Raw genomic sequence first — 21,904 nt, 5'->3', positions numbered from 1 at the left:
AGAGACAGGGTTTCGCCGTGTTGGCCAGGCTGGTCTTGAATTCCTGACCTCAGGTGATCCACGGACCTCGGCCTCCCAAAGTGCTGGGAGTATAGGCGTGAGCCACCTCATCTGGCCTCATACTTTTTTATTAATAGTTTTTTGGTGGGTTTTTTTTGTTGTTGTTGTTTGTTTGTTTTTTAAGAGACAGGGTCTCTCTATGTTGCCCAGGGGAACTCAAACTCCTAGGACTCAAGCAATCCTCCAGAGTGGCTAGGACTACAGGAGCACACTACTGTGCCTGGAATGTCAACATACTTAATGGTAAAAGACTGAATACTTTCCCCTACAGATCAGGAACAAGTTGGATGTATGCTCTTACAATTCCTATTCAATACTATACTAAAAGGTCTAGTCACTGCAATAAAAAACGAGGCAATAAAAGGCAAACAGATAAAAAAGAAACTATCCCTATTTACAGAAATACGATTACCTATGTAGCTAGAAATCAATCATACTTTTCTATACTAGCACTGATCAATCTAAAACCAAAAATTTGTTTTTTAAAATATCAGTTTACAATAGCTTTAAAATATACTTAGACATATACATACATGAAAGGTGTACAAGACATGTATGCCAAAAAGTGCAGAAGGCTGATTACACAAATCAAAAGCCTAAATAATACCAAGTTCATGGGCTGAACAAGTCAATCTAGTAAAAATGTCAACACTCCCCAAATGGATCTAAAGATTTAACAGAATTTCAATCAAAAATCCCAGGTGGGGTCAGCATGGCGGCTCACACCTGTAATACAACACTTTGGGAGGCCGGGGCTTCAGCAAGGAGTTTGAAGCCAGCCTGAGTGAGACCCCATCTTTATTTTAAAAATTTTTTTTTAATTAGCCAAGTGCAGTGGCTTATGCCTGTAATCCCAGCACTTTGGGATGCTGAGGCAGGCAGATTACTAGGTCAGGAGTTCAAGACCAGCCTGGCCAATATGGTGAAACCCTGTCTCTACTAAAAACACAAAAATTAGCCAGGCATGGTGGCATGTGCCTGTAGTCTCAGCTACTTAGGAGGCTGAGGCAAGAAGAACTGATTGAACCTGGGAGGCGGAGGTTGCAGTGAGCTGAGACTGCTCCGCTATACTCCAGCCTGAGTGACAGAGCAAGACTCCATCTCAAAAAAAAAAAAATTTAGCCAGGCATAGTGGCACACACCTGTAATTCTAGCTATTCAGACACTGAGGCGGGAGGATAACTTGAGCCCAGGAGTTCAAGGCTACAGTGAGCTATGATTGTGCCACTGCACTCCACCCTGAGCAACAAAGCAAGACCCTATCTCTTAAAAAATAAAATAAAATCCCAGCTAGATTTTATTTACATATAAATAAACTGACTGAAATGTATTTGAAAAGGCACTACCACAAGAAATTGTGGTACTGGGAAAGGATAGACACACAGTTCAATAAAACAAAATAGAATCCAGAGATATAACTATATATAAAACTGGACATTTGATTTTTTAATTAGTTTTTTAATTGTGGTAAATTACACATAAAATTTACCATTTCACCATTTAAGTTTATAGTTGAGTGGTATTAAATACATTCATGCTGTTGTTTATCCATCATCACCATCCATCCCCATTTGTAAGACATTTCATCTTACAAAACTGAAATTCTGTACCTTTTAAACACAAACTGACTTTTATCCCCTCTCCCCAAAGCCTGGCAACCACTTTGCTACTTTCTGTCTTCAGGAATTTAACTAAGTATCTCACATGAATGGAATCATACAGTATTTTTCCTTTTGTGACTGGCTTATTTTCCATAGCATAATGTCCTGATGGTTCCTCCATCTCAGAGTCTGTGTCAGAATTTCCTTCCTTTTATCCATTCAACTGTCAATGGACAGACACTTAGGTTGCTTCTGCCTTTTGGCTATTTCGAATAGCACTGCTACGAACAGGTGTACAAATATCTCCTTGATTCCCTGTTTTCAATTCTTTACGGTACACACACAGAAGCAGAACAGTGATCATATGGAATTCTATTTCTTCCTCAATTTTCTGAGGAACCTCCACCATTTCCCATAAATGGCTGCACCATTTATATTCACACCAGTAGTGCACAAGAGTTCCAATTTCTCCACATCCTCAGCAACACTTACTCTCTGTTGTTGTATTTTGTATATGGTGTTAGATAAAATCTAATTTAATACTTTTTGCATGTGATTATCCAGTCTTCCCAGCATCATTTGTTGAAAAGATTGTCCTTTCCCCCAATGAATGGTCTTGGCCTCCTTGTTGATAATCATCTGACCATATATGGAATAGTTTATTTCTGGCTCTCTATTCTTTCAGTCTATGTCCGTCTTTATGCTGGGACCTTACCGTTTTGATTATTGTAGCTTCGTACTAAATTTTGAAATCAGAAAGTGTTAATCTTCCAACTCTGTTCTTTGTCAACACTGTGTTGACTATTTAGGATCCCTTGAGATTCTATATGAATTTTAGAAAAAAATTTCCTTTTTTATTTTGCAGAAATAGAAAAAAGTTCTTGGAATTTTGATAGGAATTGCAATGAGTCTGCAAATTATTTGGGGCAGTATAGATATCTTAACAATATAAAAACAGCATGAAGTCCTGGCAAGGATGCAGAACGACTGGAACTCTCACACATTTCTAAAGGAAATACAAATGTGCAGCCACAATGGTTTGTCAGTTTCTTATAAAGTTAAACATACACTTACCAAATGGCCCTGTAGTCCCACTTCTGTGTATTTATCCTGGAGACATAAAAGGTTATGTTCACACAACTGTCTGTACTCAGTTTACAGTAGCTCTATTTATAATCATCAAACAATGAAGACACCCAAATATTTTTTTATTTTTCTTTTCTTTGAGACAAGGTCTCACTGTGTCACTCAGGCTGAAGTATAGTGGCAAAATCACTGCTCACCACAGCTTTGACCTCCAGGGCTCAGATAATCCTCCCATCTTAGCCTCCCAAGTAGTTGGGGCTACAGGTGCACACCACCATGTCTGGTTAATTTTTTGTATTTTTTTGTAGATACAGGGTTTTGTATGTTGCCCAACCTGGTCTCAAACTCCTGGACTTAGTGATCTGCCCACCTCAGCCTCCCTAAGTGCTGAGATTACAGAAGTAATAAGCCACATCTATCCTCAAACATGTTTCAAAGGGTGACCGGCTAAACAAATAATGATACATCAATGCAATGAAAAACTATTCAGTAATAAAAAAGGAATGAACTATTAATACATGCAAGAACTGGAGAGAATCTCAAAGGCATCACGCTAACTGCTAGCAGCTAGTATCAACAGGTTACATACTGTATGATTACATTTCAGTAACAACGTAGAAAAGACAAATCTTCATAGTATGGAGAACAGATCAGTGGTCCCAAAAGATTAGTGGTATAGGCAGGATGTGACTACAAAGGGATACCACAGAGGAATTATTATTTGAGATGGAGTTTCACTGTCGTTGCCCAGGCTGGAGTGCAATGGCATAATCTCTGCTCACTGCAACCTCCGCCTCCCAGGTTCAAGCAATTCTCCTGCCTCAGCTTCCCAAAAGTAGCTGGGATTACAGGTGCCTGCCACCATACCCAGCTAATTTTTTCGTATTTTTAGTAGACATGGGGTTTTGCCATGTTGGCCAAGGTGGTCTAAAATTCCTGACCTCAGGTGATCTACCTGCCTTGGCCTCCCAAAGTGCTGGGATTACAGGTGTGAGCCACAGTGACCAGCCAGCAAATTTTTTCAGGTCTTGAAACTGCTCTGTATCCTGACCATGATGGTGGGTTATATCCATCTGTATCTGTATTGCTAGTATGTGTACACACACACACACACACACACACACACACACACACACACACTAGGCAATTTTACTTTATATTCTATAAAAAATACAAATTTTTAAACTATATTGTAAAAGAATAAACATGCCCAGGTACAGTGGCTTCATATCTGTAATTCCAGCATTTTGGGAGGCCAAGGCGGGTGGATCGCTTGAGGTCAGAAGTTTGAGACCAGCCTGGTCAACGTTGTGAAACCCCATCTCTACTAAAAATATAAAAATTAGCCAGGTCTGGTAGCATGTGCCTGTAATCCCAGCTACACAGGAAGCTGAGGTGGGAGAATCGCCTGAACCCAGAAAGCAGAGGTTGCAGTGAGCAGAGATCTCGACAACGCACTCAAGACTGAGTGACAGAGTAAGACACTGTCAAAAAAAAAAAAAAAACAGGTGGCGCACAGTGACTTATGCCTATAATCCCAGTACTTTGGGAGGCAGAGGCAGGTGGATCACCTGAGGTCAGGAATTCAAGACCAGCCTGGCCAACCTAGTGAAACCCCATCTCCGCTAAAAATACAAAATTTAGCTAGGCGTGGTGGCAGGCACCTGCAATCCCAGCTATTTGGGAGGCTGAGGCAGAAGAATCACTTGAACTCAGGAGACGGAAGTTGCAGTGAGCCGAGATCACCGCCACTGCACTCCAGCCTGGGCAACTGAGCAAGATTGTGTCTCAAAAAAAAAAAAAGAATAAACACGTGAGGCAATATCCACAATATGCTATTAACTAAAGAGGGAGTAGCTCATAACACATCATTATAACCCAAATTCTATTAAAAAATATATTAAACAATAGAAGTAAACAGAAATACCAAAATGTTAACAATGCCCATCTCTAGGTAATGAAATTATATGTGAATTTTTTTTCTTAATCTACATAACATCGTATAATACGATATGTCACTTTTAAAATAAAAAATTTCTTTTTTTTTTTTTCCTTGAGACAGTGTCTCACTCTGTTGCCCAGGCTGGAGTGTAGTGGCACAATCCCAGCTCACTCCAACCTCTGCCTTCTAGGCTCAAGCAATCCTCCCACCTCAGCCTCCCAAGTAGCTGGGATTACAGGTGTGTGACACCACACGGCTAATTTTTGTATGTTTTGTAGAGACAGGGTTTTGCCATGTTGCCCAGGATGGTAAAATTGAAAATTTCAAAAGAAATAATTTTTTTAAAATTAGTTACCAATTCTAATATTTTAGGAAATAGTGTACAACCTTAAAATACTTGCAAAAATGTTACAAGACATACATTATCTTTTCAAACTAACAACACACTGTAAAACTCCATTTCCACTGAGCTATCATCAGACTTCAATGCTTAAAATAGCCTATTAAAGGCCGGGCGCTGTGGCTCATGCCTGTAATCCCAGCACTTTGGGAGGCCGAGGCGGGTGGATCACAAGGTCAAGAGATGGAGACCATCCTGGCCAAATAATGAAACCCCATCTTTACTAAAATACAAAAATTAGCTGGGTATGGTGGAACGCGCCTGTAGTCCCAGCTACTCGCAAGGCTGAGGCAGGAGAATTGCTGGAACCTGCGAGGCAGAAGTTGCAGTGAGCCGAGATTGCACCACTGCACTCCAGCCTGGTGCCTGGCAACAGAGCAAGACTCTGTCTCAAATTAAAAAAGAAAAAATAGCCTATTAAAATGTACTATATGCAAACATCATTCAAAGTCAATAAAGAAGGTACAATCCTGTATCAGAATATCTCCTATACCCCAAAAATACATACACCTATGTACCCACAAGAATTTAAAATTTTTTTAAAAGGTACAAAGTTAATGTAACGCTCTCACAAAGCTTCTGATATATAATTAACCAAAAATAAAGTAATTTAATAAGAGAAAAAATGTTAGTAAAACTTTAGTTTTTTTTTTTTTTTTAGATGGAGTTTCACTCTTGTTGCCTAGGCTGGAGTGCAGTGGCGCAATCTCGGCTCACCGTATCCTCCATCTCCCAAGTTCAAGTGATACTCCTGCCTCAGCCTCCTGAGTAGCTGGGATTACAGGTGCCCGCCACCACGCCCGGCTAACACTTTAGTATTAAAAGCCAAAATGAGTATTCCTGTAAAGCAGAACTCGCTGCAAAGCAATGTAAGTTTGGGAAAGGTCAGTGGCTGTGCCATGAAGAAAGGGTCATAAATGATAAAACACAATGAAGGGACAGTGTTGTTTCAGGCAAGAGAACCAACATCTACTTAAGCTCAGAAGAGGTTCTCCAAAAGATACAAAATTACTGGAATTGAGTTCCAAGTTATGATTCTCTTCATTCACTTTAACCAAAAGTGTCATCAGACACTCATATTTTGCTATAATCTTTAGTATCTGACATCATTTGTTTTGAAAACATAATCCATGATAAAACTTATCACGGATAGGGCTCAATATCTAGAGACCTAGTACTCCCTGTAAGATACTTGCTGTGGGGTCTTTTTCATATACATTGTTTAATTTGTCATAGTTAACTCTCAACATCTTGGAACACATAAGTTATATTATTCCTTTAGGATGAGGACCTGGTTGTAGTTTTTTCTTTTAAGAGACAAGGGTCTCAATATGTTGCCCAGACTGATCTTGAATTCCTGGTCTCAAGCAATCTTCTCACCTCAGTCTCCAAAGTAGCTAAGGCTACAGGTATGCAACCTGGCTAACCTGGCTACAGTTGAGTAAAATTTGAAGACTAACGTCCCTATATGATGTTGCGCAGGGGAACCCTTAACCATCTGTAAATCAATTGCACCAGGCATGGTTTTATAATCCCAGCACTTTGGGAGGCGGAGGACGAGGCAGGTGGATCACCAGGTCAGGAGGTCAAGACCAGCCTGGCCAATATGGTGAAACCCCATCTCTATTAAAAATACAAAAATTAGCTGAATGTGGTGGTGCCCACCTGCAGTCTCAGCTGCTTGGGAGGTAGAGGTAGAAGAATCAATTGAACCCGGGAGGCAGAGGTTGCAGTGAGCCAAAATCGTGCCACTGCACTCCAGCCTGGGCAACAGAGTGAAACTCTGTCTCAAAAGGAAAAAAAAAAAAAATCAATTGCTACTGCTGCACAAGGTGCCAATGTGAGAAGCAACTCAGCTACTCTCAGCTACTAATCAACACAATAATTCTATGATTTCAAATGTGTACCTTTATGAGTTTCTATTTAGAGTTCATATTTGAAATTACTGTTTTCTGTTTAATATAGATTGCCATATATTTCCTGAATGGTAGTCCCGCAGACATCTTCATCTCTCCTCATAAAGCCTACATTTTAAGTCAGCCCAACTCAATTTCCATCCAAATATGATGAAAATCTGTTTTTTTCTATTACATTAACAGACAGAAATGTCCCCTGGATATGTGCACTGATGCTATCTTGCATCATGCAGATCTTTACTCAAACACTACCTCAAAGAGGCCCTCCCAACACCACCTAAAAGCACAAATTTAAAATACCACCATCCTCATATCAGCTCTAATTTTCCTTATGGCATTAATTACTATAGTATGTATTAATTACTATGTATAGTATTAATTACTATAGCATGTCAAGATACCTCTAGTGAATGCCATAAGGTGGCACAGTGGCTCATGCCTGTAATCCCAGCACTTTGCAGGGCTAAGGTGGGCAGATCACCTGAAGTCAGGAGTTCCAGACCAGCCTAGCCAACATGGTAAAACCATGTCTCTATTAAAAATACTAAAATTAGCTGGGCATGGTGGTGCATGCCTGTAATCCCCGCTGCTAAGAACACTGAGGAAGGAGAATCTCTTGAACCCAGGAGGCAGAGGTTGAAGTTAGCCAAGATAACACCACTGCACTCCAGCCTGGGCGACAGAGTGAGACTCCATCTCAAAAGGAGAGGGAAAAAAAAAACAAAAACTGGTGGCAATGCCATCATTTAAAAAAAAAAAAAAAAAAAAAAGCTCTCATTTATCCCAGATACACCAAATAAACTTCTCTAAGGTCTAGGAAGTTTAACTCCTTTTTTGGGGGGAGGCGGGCACAGTCTCATCCCACTAGGCTGGAGTGCAATGGCATGATTTCAGCTAACTGTAACCTCCGCCTCCTGGATTCAAGCAATTCTCCTGCCTCAGCCTCCTGAGTAGCTGGGATTACAGGCACCCACCACCACACCAGGCTAATTTGGTGTATTTTTAGTAGAGAAGGGGTTTCACCATGTTGGCCAGGCTGGTCTCAAACTCCTGACCTCATGATCTGCCCTCCTCCGCCTTTCAAAGTGCTGGGATTACAAGCGTGAGCCACCACGCTCGGCCAGAGAGTTTCAACTCCTGAACCTAGCTGCACATTAGAACCAGCTGGCATACTTCTAAGAAGAAAAAAAAAAGTATGCCTGGGCTGCACTCCAGACCATTTAAGTCAGAATACTGGGACCCAAGCAAGGTATTTTCTTAAAAGCTCCCCTGATGATTCTAATGAACAACAAAGTTTGAGAACCACTACCCTGTGTCATCTCCCCAGTCTTCTCTGTCTCTCCTACTTCATAAATCAAAGTAAAAGTACATAAGCAAATCATGAAGATTTAAATTCCTGGTGCCCACAATAAATCTTGATGAAGACATTCCCATCTTCCCCACTCAAAAATTTATATCATTTCCTCTAAAAAGTAAACATAGGATTTACCTCCTCTGGATACATCCCTGATTTAACATACTCGAACTTGATGATAATTACTTTTTTGGGGGAAAAGGGGCAGCGGGGAGACAGAGTCTCACTCTGTCGCCCATACTAGAGTGGAGTGGTGTGATCTCAACTGACTGCAACTTCCATCTCCCGGGTTTTCAAGCAATTCTCCTACTCCAGCCTCCTGAGTAGTTGGAATTACAAGTGTGCACCATCATGCCCAGCTAATGTTTGTATTTTTAGTAGAAATGGGGTTTCACCATGTTGGCCAGGCTGATCTCAAACTCCTGACCTCAACTAATCCACCCGTCCTAACCTCCCAAAGTGCTGGGATTAAAGGGGAGAGCCCACTGTGCCCTGCCTGATAATTGCTTTTTTTAACAGCACTGTCCCAGTCACAGACTTTTTTTTTAAGATAGACTTTCGCTCTTGTTGACCAGGCTGGAGTACGACGGCACGATCTTGGCTCACTGCAACCTCCACCTCCTGGGTTCAAGTGATTCTCCAGCCTCGGCCTCTCAAGTAGCTGGGATTACAGGCATGTACCACCATGCCCAGCTAATTCTGTATTTTTAGGAGAGGCGAGGTTTCAATATGTTGCCCAGGCTGGTCTTGAACTCCTGGCCTCAGTCAATCCTCCCACCTAGGCCTCCCGAAGTGCTGGAATTACAGGCCATTAGCCCATTTTAAAGTTGGTATCTCAGAGAAGTGTCTTGCCAAAGGCACCCTGTTTTCATGAAGCCATCGGCAATACAACACGCATCAGAGAGGTACCTCCTGCTTGCATCCCCACTTTTCTTACATGCTATATTAAAGAAATCTATTATTTTTTAAGTTCTATATATAGTTATAGCCACCATTCCTAAGGACAGAGTACTAAATGTTTAGCAATTTAAATACAGTTACAACTAGAGATTTCCAGTTTAAAAAGTATATAATACATTCACATTTACCTCTGCTGCCTCCCAAGATCCCACTGAAAAGACAGTAAAGAAATAAAGAAGGGGGCCGGGCGCAGTGGCTCAAGCCTGTAATCCCAGCACTTTGGGAGGCCGAGGCGGGTGGATCACGAGGTCAATAGATCGAGACCATCCTGGTCAACATGGTGAAACCCCGTCTCCACTAAAAATACAAAAAATTAGCTGGGCATGGTGGCGCGTGCCTATAATCCCAGCTGCTCAGGAGGCTGAGGCAGGAGAATTGCCTTAACCCAGGAGGCGGAGGCTGCGGTGAGCCAAGATCGCGCCATTGCACTCCAGCCTGGGTAACAAGAGCGAAACTCCGTCCCAAAAANAAAAAAAAAAAAAAAAGAAAGAAAGAAGGTACTGAACAAACCCAAAAAGACAAAAAGAACAAGAGAAAATAGCAACAAAATTTACGAATTTGGAGGGCAAACAGAAGAGCATTAACTAACTTGTTTCCTCTGCTCCCCAAAAATCTTAAAGCGAAACCAGCAGGGAAAGAAAGTCCAAAACATTTACGTTGTATTCTTTTTCAATTACGTAGGTAAAAGAGGTCTAATAATTAAAACTGCTGGTTGGGCACAGTGGCTCCTGCCAGTAATCCCAGCACTTTGAGATATCGAGCCAGGCAGATCACCTGTGGTCGGGAGTCCCAGCCAGCCTGGCCCTGTCTCTAGTAACAATACAAAAATTAGCCAGGCGTGGCAGCACACGCCTATAATCCCAGCTACGTTGGAGTGTGAGGCAGGAGAATCACTTGAACCCGGGAGGCAGAGGTTGCAGTGAGCCAAGATCATATCACTGCACTCCAGCCTGGGCAACAGAGCGGGACTCCATCTCAAAAATAATTAAATTTAAATTTAAATTAAAACTGCTTAAAGCAGTTGCTTTTTACAGTATTTTCTCAATTAATACTGCAACCAAGCTCCAATCATAATAGGGCTCTAATTTTTTACCTTAAACTGGGAGTTCTTGTACTTTAAAACATGGGAACCACGGCCTGGGAGGACCAAGTCCAAGATCCTCAGGGTATCTCATCACTCCTTTCCCTCAGACTTTACATGCCCTCTAAAACCAAAACGCTTGTAACAAATACAACCTGCTCCATTTCATGCCTCTACTCATGCTCATGCTGTTCCTTCTACTTGGCTAACTCCTTATCCTTCAAGTCTCCGCTGGGCTATCACTTCTTTTAGAAAGCTTTCCAAATTGAAGTAGAAGTTGGGGGAGATGGTTCAAATTCACCTTGTTATCTACATTAGGCAGATAAATACTTGTCAAACTGAACTACATAATTTAAGATACCAAAACAAAAAGTAACATTTATTGACTGTTTATGGTGAGTCAAGCAGTCTTGCATATGTATCAGTTTACTTAATCTTTACAATAACTCTGAGTTAGGTACTAATTATGAAGCACAGAGAGGTTAAGCTGTTTGCATAAGGTCACACCTGGAACTCAAATGGTCTAGCTCCAGAGCCAACATTCTATTCTTTCTTAATATCACTAAAGTCAGTCAACAGAAACAGAGCCAAAGTACATATTCATAGCCCAAAAAGAGATTCTACTAAATTAAATTTTTATAATGAACTCAGATGCATTCATAAGATGACTATCTTCTAGGGCTATTGAGATCCCAATTCTGTATCATGTTTATTATCTCTCAAAGAATACTTGAGAGTAGGAATGCTGCATGTACCAAAGTTAGCCAGGAATTAGAAACTGGTTTGAATCATTTACAATTTCTATCACTGGGAAATTGCACATTTTATCCAAAAAAATTCATTTCTTGAGGACTATGAAGGCACCATGACTTCTCAGAGCAGGCAGCTCTGGGCTTGAAGTTTGATCAAGAAGCTCTTGGCCAGGCGTGGTGGCTGACGCTTGTAATCCAAGCACTTTGGAGGCCAAGGCGGGCAGATCACCTGAGGTCGGGAGTTCAAGACCAGCCTGACCAACATAGTGAAACCCCATCTTTTAAAAAAAAAAAAAAAAAAAAAAAAAAAGCAGCTCTTACATCAGGAAAGAAAAAAACACCCAGTCTAAACCTCACTGAAGATGCAGTAGAGTATGAAGATACTCCTCTTATTTATGACCACTACACAGATTTCCGAAATCAAAGTCATTACTATCTATATAAACAGATAGATACAGATATACATATTTTTTTTAACAATTTTTTTTTTTTTAAGATGGGGTTTCACCATGATGGCCAGGCTGGTCTTAAACTCCTGACCTCAGGTGATCCACCCACCTCGGCCTCCCAAAGTGCTAGGATTACAGGCGTGAGCCACCGCGCCCAGCCGTCTTTATCTATATTACTGAGGGACTGACTCTAAAAACTAAGTGGAAAAAAAAAAGTCACCCGGGCGCAGTGGCTCACGCCTGTAATCCCAGCACTTTGGGAGGCTGAGGCAGGCAGATCACAAGGTCAGGAGTTCAAGACCAGCCTGACCAACATGGTGAAACCCCATCTCTACTACAAATACAAAAAAATTAGCTAGGTGTGGTGACGTGCGCCTATAATCCCAGCTACTCAGGAGGCTGAGACAGGAGAATCGCTTGAACCTGGGAGGCGGAGTTGAGATCGCACCACTGCCCCCCAACCTGGGTGACAGAGCAAGATTCCATCTAAAAAAAAAAGAAAAAAAAGTCAGTATCTATAAAGGGAAAAGAAAAAAAGATATGAAGAAATGTAAAACTGGAGTGTGCCTAAAAGCACTGAGTAGGGCTGGGCACAGTGGCTCACACATGTAATCCCAACACTTTGGGAGGCCGAGGTGGGCAGATCATGAGGTCAGGAGTTCGAGACCAGCCTGACCAACATAGTGAAACCCCATCTCTACTAAAAATACCAAAAAAAATTAGCCAGGTGTAGTGGCATGCACCTGTAATCCCAGTTATTAAGGGGGCTGAGGCAGAATTGCGCCACTGTACTCCAACCTGGGCAACAAAGAGCAAGACACCGTCTCAAAATAAATAAATAAATAAATAAATAAAATATAAACATGGAGGTTTTTTTCTTTTTCACTGCAACACAGATCTGGAATTCACTTTAGAAACTGAAGAGATATGAGTTCCTCCTACACATATACTGCCATATCCATTGATTAATACTCAAACACATATACTTTCACTTACTTATGTATGTATACTACACAATCTGTATACACACAGAACTAGTAATACAACTTCATTCTGACATTTAGCCACACCAGTACACTAAAAGATATTTATCCAAATATAGACTACTGTATATTTGTTGCAAATATTTATATTTCCATCTACATTTGAATGTTATCTGCCTATCTTCTGTGTGTAAACATTTAGTGAACATTTTTTAAAGTAATCGTGAGGATGGTGGCAATACCAAGCAGCCAAGAGACTCAAGAGAATTAGCATTCTACTTTACATTTGTCATGCACTGTTAAGCACTTTTTTTTGTTTATTTTATTTTATTTTATTTTTTTGAGACAGAGTCTCGCTCTGGAGTACAGTGGCGTGATTTCGGCTCACTACAACCTCCAACCTCCCTGGTTCAAGCAATTAAGCAATTCCCTGACCCAGCTTCCTGAGTAGCTGGGATTATAGGTGTGTGCCACCACACCTGGCTAATTTTTTTTTTTTGCATTTTTAGTAGAGACAGGGTTTCACCATGTTGGTCAGGCTGGACTGGAACTCCTGACCTCATGATCTGTCCGCCTCAGCCCCCCAAAGTGCTGGGATTACAGGCGTGAATGAGCCACTGTGCCCGGCCTGTTAGGCGCTTTTAACGTGTTTGACAACTTAATCTTCCCCACCATCCTATTAAACATTAATCTTAATTTACAGATGAGGAAGCTGAGGTTCAGGAGGTTTAAGTAGTGAGTGCATATATGAGCTAAAATTCAAAATTCAGGACTACATAACATAAAGTGCATGCTCTCTCCACATAATCTCAAAAAAGCTTATAAAAAAGACAAACAGTATAAAATGTACTATACTAGGGAGGGGCATTATTTCAGGAAGTAAGAGAAACCATCACCCCCAGTAATTAAGAGAACATCTTAACACTATCCTTACTCTTACAAAAAAGCGAAAACTAGATGGGTTCTGCAGGATGGTGGAAAGTGGTAAATCAGAAAAAAATGTTAGGAAGTTCAAAGTTCAGTTTAAGTTCAAACACTGAATATAAAAAAGCTTTAAGTAAAAAAGAAAAAAAGGAAGGTCGTGTTGTTTTTCTTTTGGTTTGTTTGGTTTTTTTTGTTTTTGTTTTGGTTTGGTTTGGTTTGGTTTTTTTTGAGACAGAGTATTGCTCTGTCGCCCAGGCTGGAGTGTAGTGGCACAATCACAGCTCACTGCAGCCTCAAGCTCCGGGGTTGAAGCAGGTGTGCGCCACCATGCCCAGCAAATTTTTAAGTTTTTTCTAGAGATGAGGTCTCACTGTGTTGCCTAGGCTGGTCTCCAACTACTGGGCTCAAGCAATCCTCCTGCCTCAGCCTCCCAAGGTGCTGGGACCCCAGGCATGAGCCAAGCACCGGGCCAAAAGCAGGGTTACAGGGAATTAAAGTAGGTAAGACAAACATTTTGGGGGCATTTGTCTGGTAAGTACACGGTTATAAACATTTTACATGCATTAACAAGCCTCACAATTAGTACAATTATCGTCTCTATTTTGCAAATAAGGAAACTGGAACAGAAATATTAAATAATTTAGTCAAGGTTATACAGGTTTTTAAAACTTAAAATAAATCTGTGTAACGATAATTTTTTAAAAAATTTTTTAAGACACTGGGATCTTAACCCAAGATCTTAACCCGTTTGTGTTGAGAACCAAGCTCCTTCCTATTATGCTAAAGTACATTCTAAAAAAGGAGATACTACACAACTACTAAAATGGCCAAAATATAAAACCCCCAAATGCTGGCAAGGAAGTGGAACATTCATTGCTAATAGGAATACAAAATTGTACATAGCCACTAAGAGTGTGTCGGTTTCTTACAAAAGTAAACATTCTTCCACATCTGATCCAGCAATTGAGCTCCTTAGTATTTACCCAAATGATTCGAAAATTTACGTCTACACAAAAACCTGCACACAAATGTTTACAGCATGTTTATTCACAATTGCCAAAACATGGAAGCCAGCAAGATGTCCTTCAGTATGTGAATGGATAATCTGTGCTACATCCAGACAATGGAATATTATTTAGCACCAAAAAGGAATGAGCTATCAAGCCATGAAAAGACACAGAACTGTAAATGCATATAAATAAAGAAGTCAATCTGAAAAGTCTACAAACTGTATAAATACAACTATGACATTCTGAATAAGACAAAACTATGAAGACAGTAAAAAGATCAGTGGTTGTCCGCAGGGAGAGGGGAGGGAGCAATTGGAAAAAGGAAGAGAAGGATGAACAGTCAGAGCAGGGGATTTTTAGGGTAGTGAAACTATTCTTTATGATAGCGCAATGGTAGGTACACGTCACTATACATTATCCAAACCCACAGACTGTACGACACCAAGTTTGCATTAAACCTTAATGTAAACTATGGACTTTGGGTGACGATGACTGTTAGTGCTAAGTTCATGGATGGTACCACTCTGGTGCAGAATACTGATGGGTGGGAGGCTGTGTGAGCATGGAGACAGCAGGTATATGGGAACTATCTGTACTTTCTGCTCAGTTTGTTGTGAACCTAAAACTGCTCTAAAAAAAAAAAGTATATATATTTTTTTAAAAGTCAAAGAATGTGTTTATTTAGCAATTAGTATATAAGGAAGTACTAATACACTCATTGTTATATATGCATCAAATCAAAAATATTCAAGTTTGTACATATTACGGCTGGGCATGGCAGCTCACATCTGTAATCCCAACACTTTGGGAGGCCAAGGTGGGCGAATCACTTGAGATCAGGAGTCAGAGACCAGCCTGGCCAACATGGTGAAACTCTGCACTACTAAAAAAAAAATAAGGCCAGGTGCAGTGGCTCAGGCCTGTAATCCCAGTACTTTGGGAGGCCGAAGCAGGGGGACCGCTTGAGCCCTGGAGCTCTAGACCAGCCTGAGCAACATGGTGAAACCCTGTCTCTACTAAAAACACAAAAACTAGCCAGGTGTGGTGGCTGGCGGGCGCCTGTAATCCCAGCTACTCAGGAGGCTAGGGCACGAGAATCGCTTGAACCCAGGAGGCGGAGATGTGGAGGCTGCAATGAGCCAAGATCATACCACTGCACTCCAGCGTGGGTGACAGAATGAGACTCCATCTTAAATAAATAAATAAATAAATAAATAAAATTAGCTAGGTGGGATGGTGTGCACCTGTAATCCCAACTATTAGGGAGGGTGAGACAGGAGAATTTCTTGAATCCAGGAAGCAGAGGTTACAGTTAGCTGAGATCGCATCACTGCACTCCAGCCTGGGCCACAGACTCTGTGAAAAAAAAAATACACACACACACACACACACACACACACACACACACACACACGAACACAAACACACTGTATACTAGGCATCCTGGGGAGGGGATATATAAACAAATAAACTACCTCCCTACAAGGAGCTTAAAATATTATGAGGCAGACCTCATATATTTACAAAAAGCTAAATAAAATGGAGGTTAAATAGTTCAAGACAGATGAAAAAATACCACAAAAGACTAAGCTGCCAAACTAAAATGGACACTAATTGGACACTATGTGCTTACGGCTTCAGTCATTTCTGGCTAAAGGGATCATGAAGTTAAGATATGCTCTAGGTCTTGAAAAATGACTAAGATTTAGCTAAATGACTGGAGTGAATTGGTGCATTCCAAGAAAGAACAAAACTACTGTAGTTAGCAAAGAGAATTAAATGGATCATTTCCCAAAACCTATAAATAAGGAGACAAGACTAGAAAGATTAGTTAAGGCCAGATCATGCAGCTCAGCGACTCAGAAATTTTCACTCTTAAATACTGACAGGGAGCAAATATTTGCCTAACCTGTGTATATACTGATAGCTCTTAATCCAGTGAAAGTGTATTTATAAGCATTTTATATCAGATATAGATAATATAAAGACATATACTATTGTCATAGTTAAAAATTCACTGTCTTTGCCACCCAATACATATACATACAAGTCCTGTTCCCATCCTTCAGCTTCCAATCTTTGTTACAGGCAACCCGTAACACTATAAACTGAACCCCAGGCATCCATAAGACATACTACTCTATCACTTGGTTAAACTCTATATGGTTATTCCCATGCTTTAACCCCTCAGACACAGATGTCTTTCCTCTGTGGTAGAAAAGAAAGTGGCCCATTGCCCATAAATGGGAAAGAGGGATTATGTTAGGACCATGATCACTACTGGCATCTTCTCTCTACTCTATTTATAGGACTGTCATCCTCTATTAATCATTAAAAGCAAACTTACTAAATACCTGCAGATTCCAAGTAATGGATAAATGCAGGATTCCCTCCTCAATCACCTGAACTGGGGCAAACAGGACCCTATACAACCTCTGATCATTATTATTAATAATAAACTTCAAGCTGGGCACAATGGCTCACACCTGTAATCCCAACACTTTGGGAGACCAAGGCAGGCAGATCACCTGAGGTCAGGAGTTCGAGACCAGCCTGACCAAACGGAGAAACCCCATCTCTACCAAAAACACAGAATTTGTGAGATGTGGGGGTGCATGCCTGTAATCCCAGCTATTCAGGAGGCTGAGGCTGGAGAATCGTTTCAACCCGGGAGGCGGAGGTTGCAGTGAGCCGAGTTCGTGCCATTACATTCCAGCCTGAGCAACAAGATTAGAAACTCCATTTCAAAATAATAATAATAAAGTGGAAACTCCATCTCAAAATAATAATAATAAACGTCAGTCCAGGTTAGACAGCTCATACCTATAATCTCAGCACTTTGGGAGGCTGTGGGAGGATCACTTGAGGCCAGGAGTTCAAGACTAGCCTGGGCAACACAACAAAACCTCATCTCTACAAACACAAATAAATTTTTAAAATAATAAGTTTCAGTTCTCATATATGAAAATGTTTCAGAATGCATACATTGTTACTTTCAAATTTTTTCTGTAATCCTTCATTCTATTCATTATAAACCCTTCTATATACACTTTTTTTGAGACGGAATTTCGCTGTCTTGTCCAGGCTGGAGTGCAGTGGCCCAATCACGACTCACCACAACCTCCACCTCCCGGGTTCAAGCAATTCTTCTGCCTCAGCCTCCCGAGTAGCTGGGACTACATGTGTGCACCACCACACCTAGCTAATTTTTTTATTTTTAGCAGAGACAGTGTTTCACCAAATTGATCAGGCTGGTCTCGAACTCCTGACCTCATGATCCGCTCCCCTCAGCAGCCCAAAGTGCTGGGATTACAGATATGAGCCACCATGCCTGGCCTCTCTTCTACACTCTCTTCTACATAGTTTAATTCACATACTCAATCTTCATGCATGGGGACCTGCAATTGTATCCAATCCCAAACTCTTCTAATTAACAAATGCCCCAACAAAACCTGTTATCCCAAATCAGTGCTACGTTTTACTTATGTACCTACACCTTCACATTATGCACGTAAAACCCTCTTTAGTAATCTACCACTTAAACGAGTATTGCCTTCCCTTCCACGTACAGGCACCTAAATATATGACCAATTTCCCCAACCAATAAACCCTGACACACATTATTCTTCTCAAACATGATCTCCAGACATAAAATGCACTCCATGAAACGCCTCTTTCTATCCAAAACACTTCAATACTTTTGTTAATGATTTTCTTTAGAAATCCTACTACCTATGATACCACTTATCCCAAGTTAAAAATCACAAAAATACTCCATCTTCAAGATAGAAACATATACTAAAATGTACAGACATGTATGAAAAGGATAAAATCAAATTAAAGATAACATTTATGAGGAGGGAGGGTTGGAGAAATGCAATCCAGGAGAGATTCAGCTGAGATGCTAATCCTATTTGTAATATTTTATTTCTTAAGCTGACTTGGGGATGCATGGTGTTTACTATAATTACTCTTCATATCTTTTCATAATTGAAATATTTTTAAATGACTTTTAAAAAAACCGCCAATTACTAATGAGCAGCTCCCTCTTATACACAGTGACAAGCCATTATGTTCAAGTTGCAGTAACCTTCACTAGTACATCTGGGCCACCCCTGTCATTTACCTAAACCAAGAAAAGAAAAAATTACAAACCTACCTCCCAAAACTTTCTCGTAGATATATTCCAGATTTACATTCTAGAACTATACATAATCCAATTCTTTCACAGCTCTCACATCAACAATAATTAAGATGTCTAATTTCACGTTTGCCTCCCTAAATTGCCATTTACTCTTACAAATCCCTTATTACTCACATAGTAAACTTTTCCTTGTTTGTCTACGTTCAAATACAAGTGAATTGGCTGACCACATAACTACTTCCACTTGGCTAAACACAGACAGTTGCATACATTATATCTCTACGCAGGAATCCAACTCAATCATATACTAACTTTTCAATCTTAACCTATAACATCGAAATTAAGCCACCCATCATTTAACCACAAATGTCACCTCAGCCAAATGTAACTCAGCCAGAGCTATTCCAAAACCACTCCAGTCCGTCCACTAAGCATACACCTCTCGCATCTAAAAGTGCCATCCCTGGACCAATGTTTACGCTACCCAGAAGTGCTCTCCTCCAATGGTGAGACTCAAGAGACACCTTCAAATCCCAATTTTCGGCTCGCTGTGGGAAAACAAATAGAGACCGCCTGAAGTTACAAACCCAAAGGAATCTATTTCATACACCGCAGGTCCTGACTTTCTCTTCACTGAAGCGTAGAAGTTGGAAGACCCGGGCAAGGGAACCAGGTCTAGTTGTCTTAGGTGTCTGTAGAGTCCCACAGTCGTCGACCTAGCAGTTCAGGCAGCTGGCCCGCCTACTTCCCTCCCCACCCCCAACCCGGCCTACCCCACCCCCACTCTATCCCCACCCCCACCCAGGGCGCACAGCCCGCGGTCTGTACCCGCACCTGCAGGACCTGAGAACAGCAGACTGCCGGCTCTTCTCCCACAAGGGAGGGCTTGGGTGCCGACTCGGACGCTCCCCGCCTCTCGCCTCCGGCCACCAGCCTCACCGGCCGGGGTCAACCCTTCCAGCCTTCTGCTCTCATCTAACCGGCCGCAGGACCGATAGCCTCTCCAGGGCCTACCCGGGCCTGGCTTCCTCCGGTGCCAAGCTCCGAGCCTCCTCACCTCTCGCAGAGGACCAAGCCAGACCGGACGCTCCAGGCCCAAAAGGCAACTCCCCTTCCACCACTCCCTGACTCGCCACCTTTTCCTCCCAGCTGCAGCCGCTGAAAAAGCCAACTCCTAAGGTTCCCACTCCATCAGCTTCCGGGCCTCCCTTCACGACCGGGCCCGAGCCCCCAGCCCTGCCCTCCCGCCACCTCGCTTCCCCCAAGTCGCGAGGCCGAGCCCCGGGGCTGGGCGGCTTCCTTCCACGGCTTCGCGCCGGCCCGGCCCCCGCCCGGCGTGCGAACACTCACCACTGAGCGCCGAGGCCTGCAGTGTGGCCCCCGAGGTGCCGTCGATGACTTTGATGGTCCCGCGGCTAGTGACGGCCAGGATGGCGTTGAGCGCCGGGTGGTAGGACAGGCTGTGCAGCCCGTCGGCGTCGCAGTGCATGCAGCCGTCCCGCAGCACAAGCCACTCCGAGACCCCGGCCGCCCCCGTCCCCGCCGCCGAGGAGCAGCCGGGGCCCGAGGCCGCCGCAGCCGCCATCTTCCGGCCTGCGCTCAGCACAATCACACTGGGAAGCGGCTCAGTGACAGTCCCGGGAGGTGCAGCACCACCGCCAGTCACCATCCGGGGCCAGAGGGCAAGCGGAGCGCGTTAGCCGGAAGTGAAGTCAGGCGCCCGCACGCACGCGGAACGTCGGCCGCCCGGCCGGAGGGGCCAAACTCAGAGGGAGGCTGACGAGAGACAGGGAGAAGCAGGGAGGGAGGCGGGGCCCGGGGCGCGGGCTGGAGGCCGGCGGGTGGAGCATGCGCGGGAGGGCTCGCGCGTGCCACGCGCCGCGAGTTTGGCCAGCTCCGCGTCCGCAACGTCCCAGTTTCTTCCTGCTAGCCTGGGGAGTGGCGGCTCCTGGAGTCCGCCCCGTTCCTCGCGGGGGCAGGGGGAGGGGTTGGCCTCGGTGTATTCCGCTAGGTGGGGACCCCCGCCCTTGCGACCTGTCTGGCACGCCCGGAGGCCCTTTGCAGCTGTTCCAGCTGCGCCCTGACCGTTCCCGGTGCGCGCGGGTGCAGCTGTTCGGCCGTGGCCGGAAGCGGACCTCTGGGCCTGGGCCACGGCTCTAGTGTAAGAATAAAGACTCTGAAAAGCCTCCCGTTTGGATTGGAAGGAACCAAACGACCTTCCCAAACCTGAGCCTTTTACCACGCCAGCCCTCCCCATCCCCAAGGCTTTCTGTTGAACAAAAGTGCCAGATACCAGGTGCTGGAAGCGCATAGTTAAGCTTAGTTTCTCTGTCTACATTCCGAACAACTCGAGTTATGGGACTTGTTAATAGGGGTGTGGATGTGTTGGAGGGCCGGAAAGGACTCGTCAATTTACTAATCACCCCACTTTGGAGATTTCTTTTTTTTTTTTTACTTTTTATTTTGAAATAATTAGATTCATAGTTGAAAATATATACTACCTCTGTGGTCTTCCTCTCCAAAAGCCATAATCCCTATCTAGCTATGAGAAAAACACTGAATAAAACCCAAACTGTAGGACATTATTTTGATACCTAAACACTACTCGAAGATAATACAGAGAGATCCAATTTACTCTTTACCCAGTTTCTCCCAATGGTTGTATATTACATAATTTTAGTACAATTCCAAAAGGTGGGATTTGACAGTTGTATGATGTGTGTATAGTTCAATGTCATTTTATCACGTAGATCTACACTCTGTAGTCAAGATGCAGAGCTGTATGTTTTATATGTTTTGTGATCATTACATTATTTTGGAAAGGCCTAGTTTTCCTTAAGAAACCTAATCAAAGAGGTGTTGTAAGGATTAAGAATATGTAAATTGTGTAGAAAAACGTCTGGCAAGTATGTACTAGGTGCTCAATAAAAATTATAAAAGTTAATTGCCATCTCAAATTCATGAGGTCTTCTTTCAGTAAATCTTCATGGATTACCTCAACTACATCTTAAATCATTAGCCATCAGGCTGTATCTGAAACACTTAGAGATTTGCATGGATTCCTCTCTTCTTCAGGTCCCCAAGATATGCTGAAGTTCCTGGGCCTGCCAGAAAGTGACATCCCTTACTCACCTGTAAGTCTGGGAACCCTCAGGCCAGTTTTTCTGAGGAAGACTTTATTAGTTCTGTAAAATCAGTGATACCTTCTTAAAACCATCTGGCTATATCTGAAAATATGACAT

The 21,904-nt window shown here is 42.6% G+C and overlaps 1 protein-coding gene across 1 annotated transcript in view; it reads right to left on the bottom strand.

Annotated features, from left to right (window-relative positions):
- Positions 1 to 20,826, bottom strand: part of BIRC6 (baculoviral IAP repeat containing 6) — a 262,197-nt gene extending 241,371 nt beyond the window's left edge. The window contains exon 1 of the mRNA XM_037740766.1: positions 20,013 to 20,826. Within this exon, the coding sequence (XP_037596694.1) occupies positions 20,013 to 20,331 (319 nt within the window). The 5' untranslated portion in view covers positions 20,332 to 20,826. The remainder of the gene's footprint in view (positions 1 to 20,012) is intronic.
- Positions 20,827 to 21,904: the final 1,078 nt, after the last annotated feature.

This window comes from Cebus imitator, unplaced genomic scaffold (assembly GCF_001604975.1).
Source record: "Cebus imitator isolate Cc_AM_T3 unplaced genomic scaffold, Cebus_imitator-1.0 Scaffold88, whole genome shotgun sequence".
NCBI classification, from domain to species: domain Eukaryota; kingdom Metazoa; phylum Chordata; class Mammalia; order Primates; family Cebidae; genus Cebus; species Cebus imitator.
This window is presented reverse-complemented; position numbering and strand designations above follow the sequence as displayed.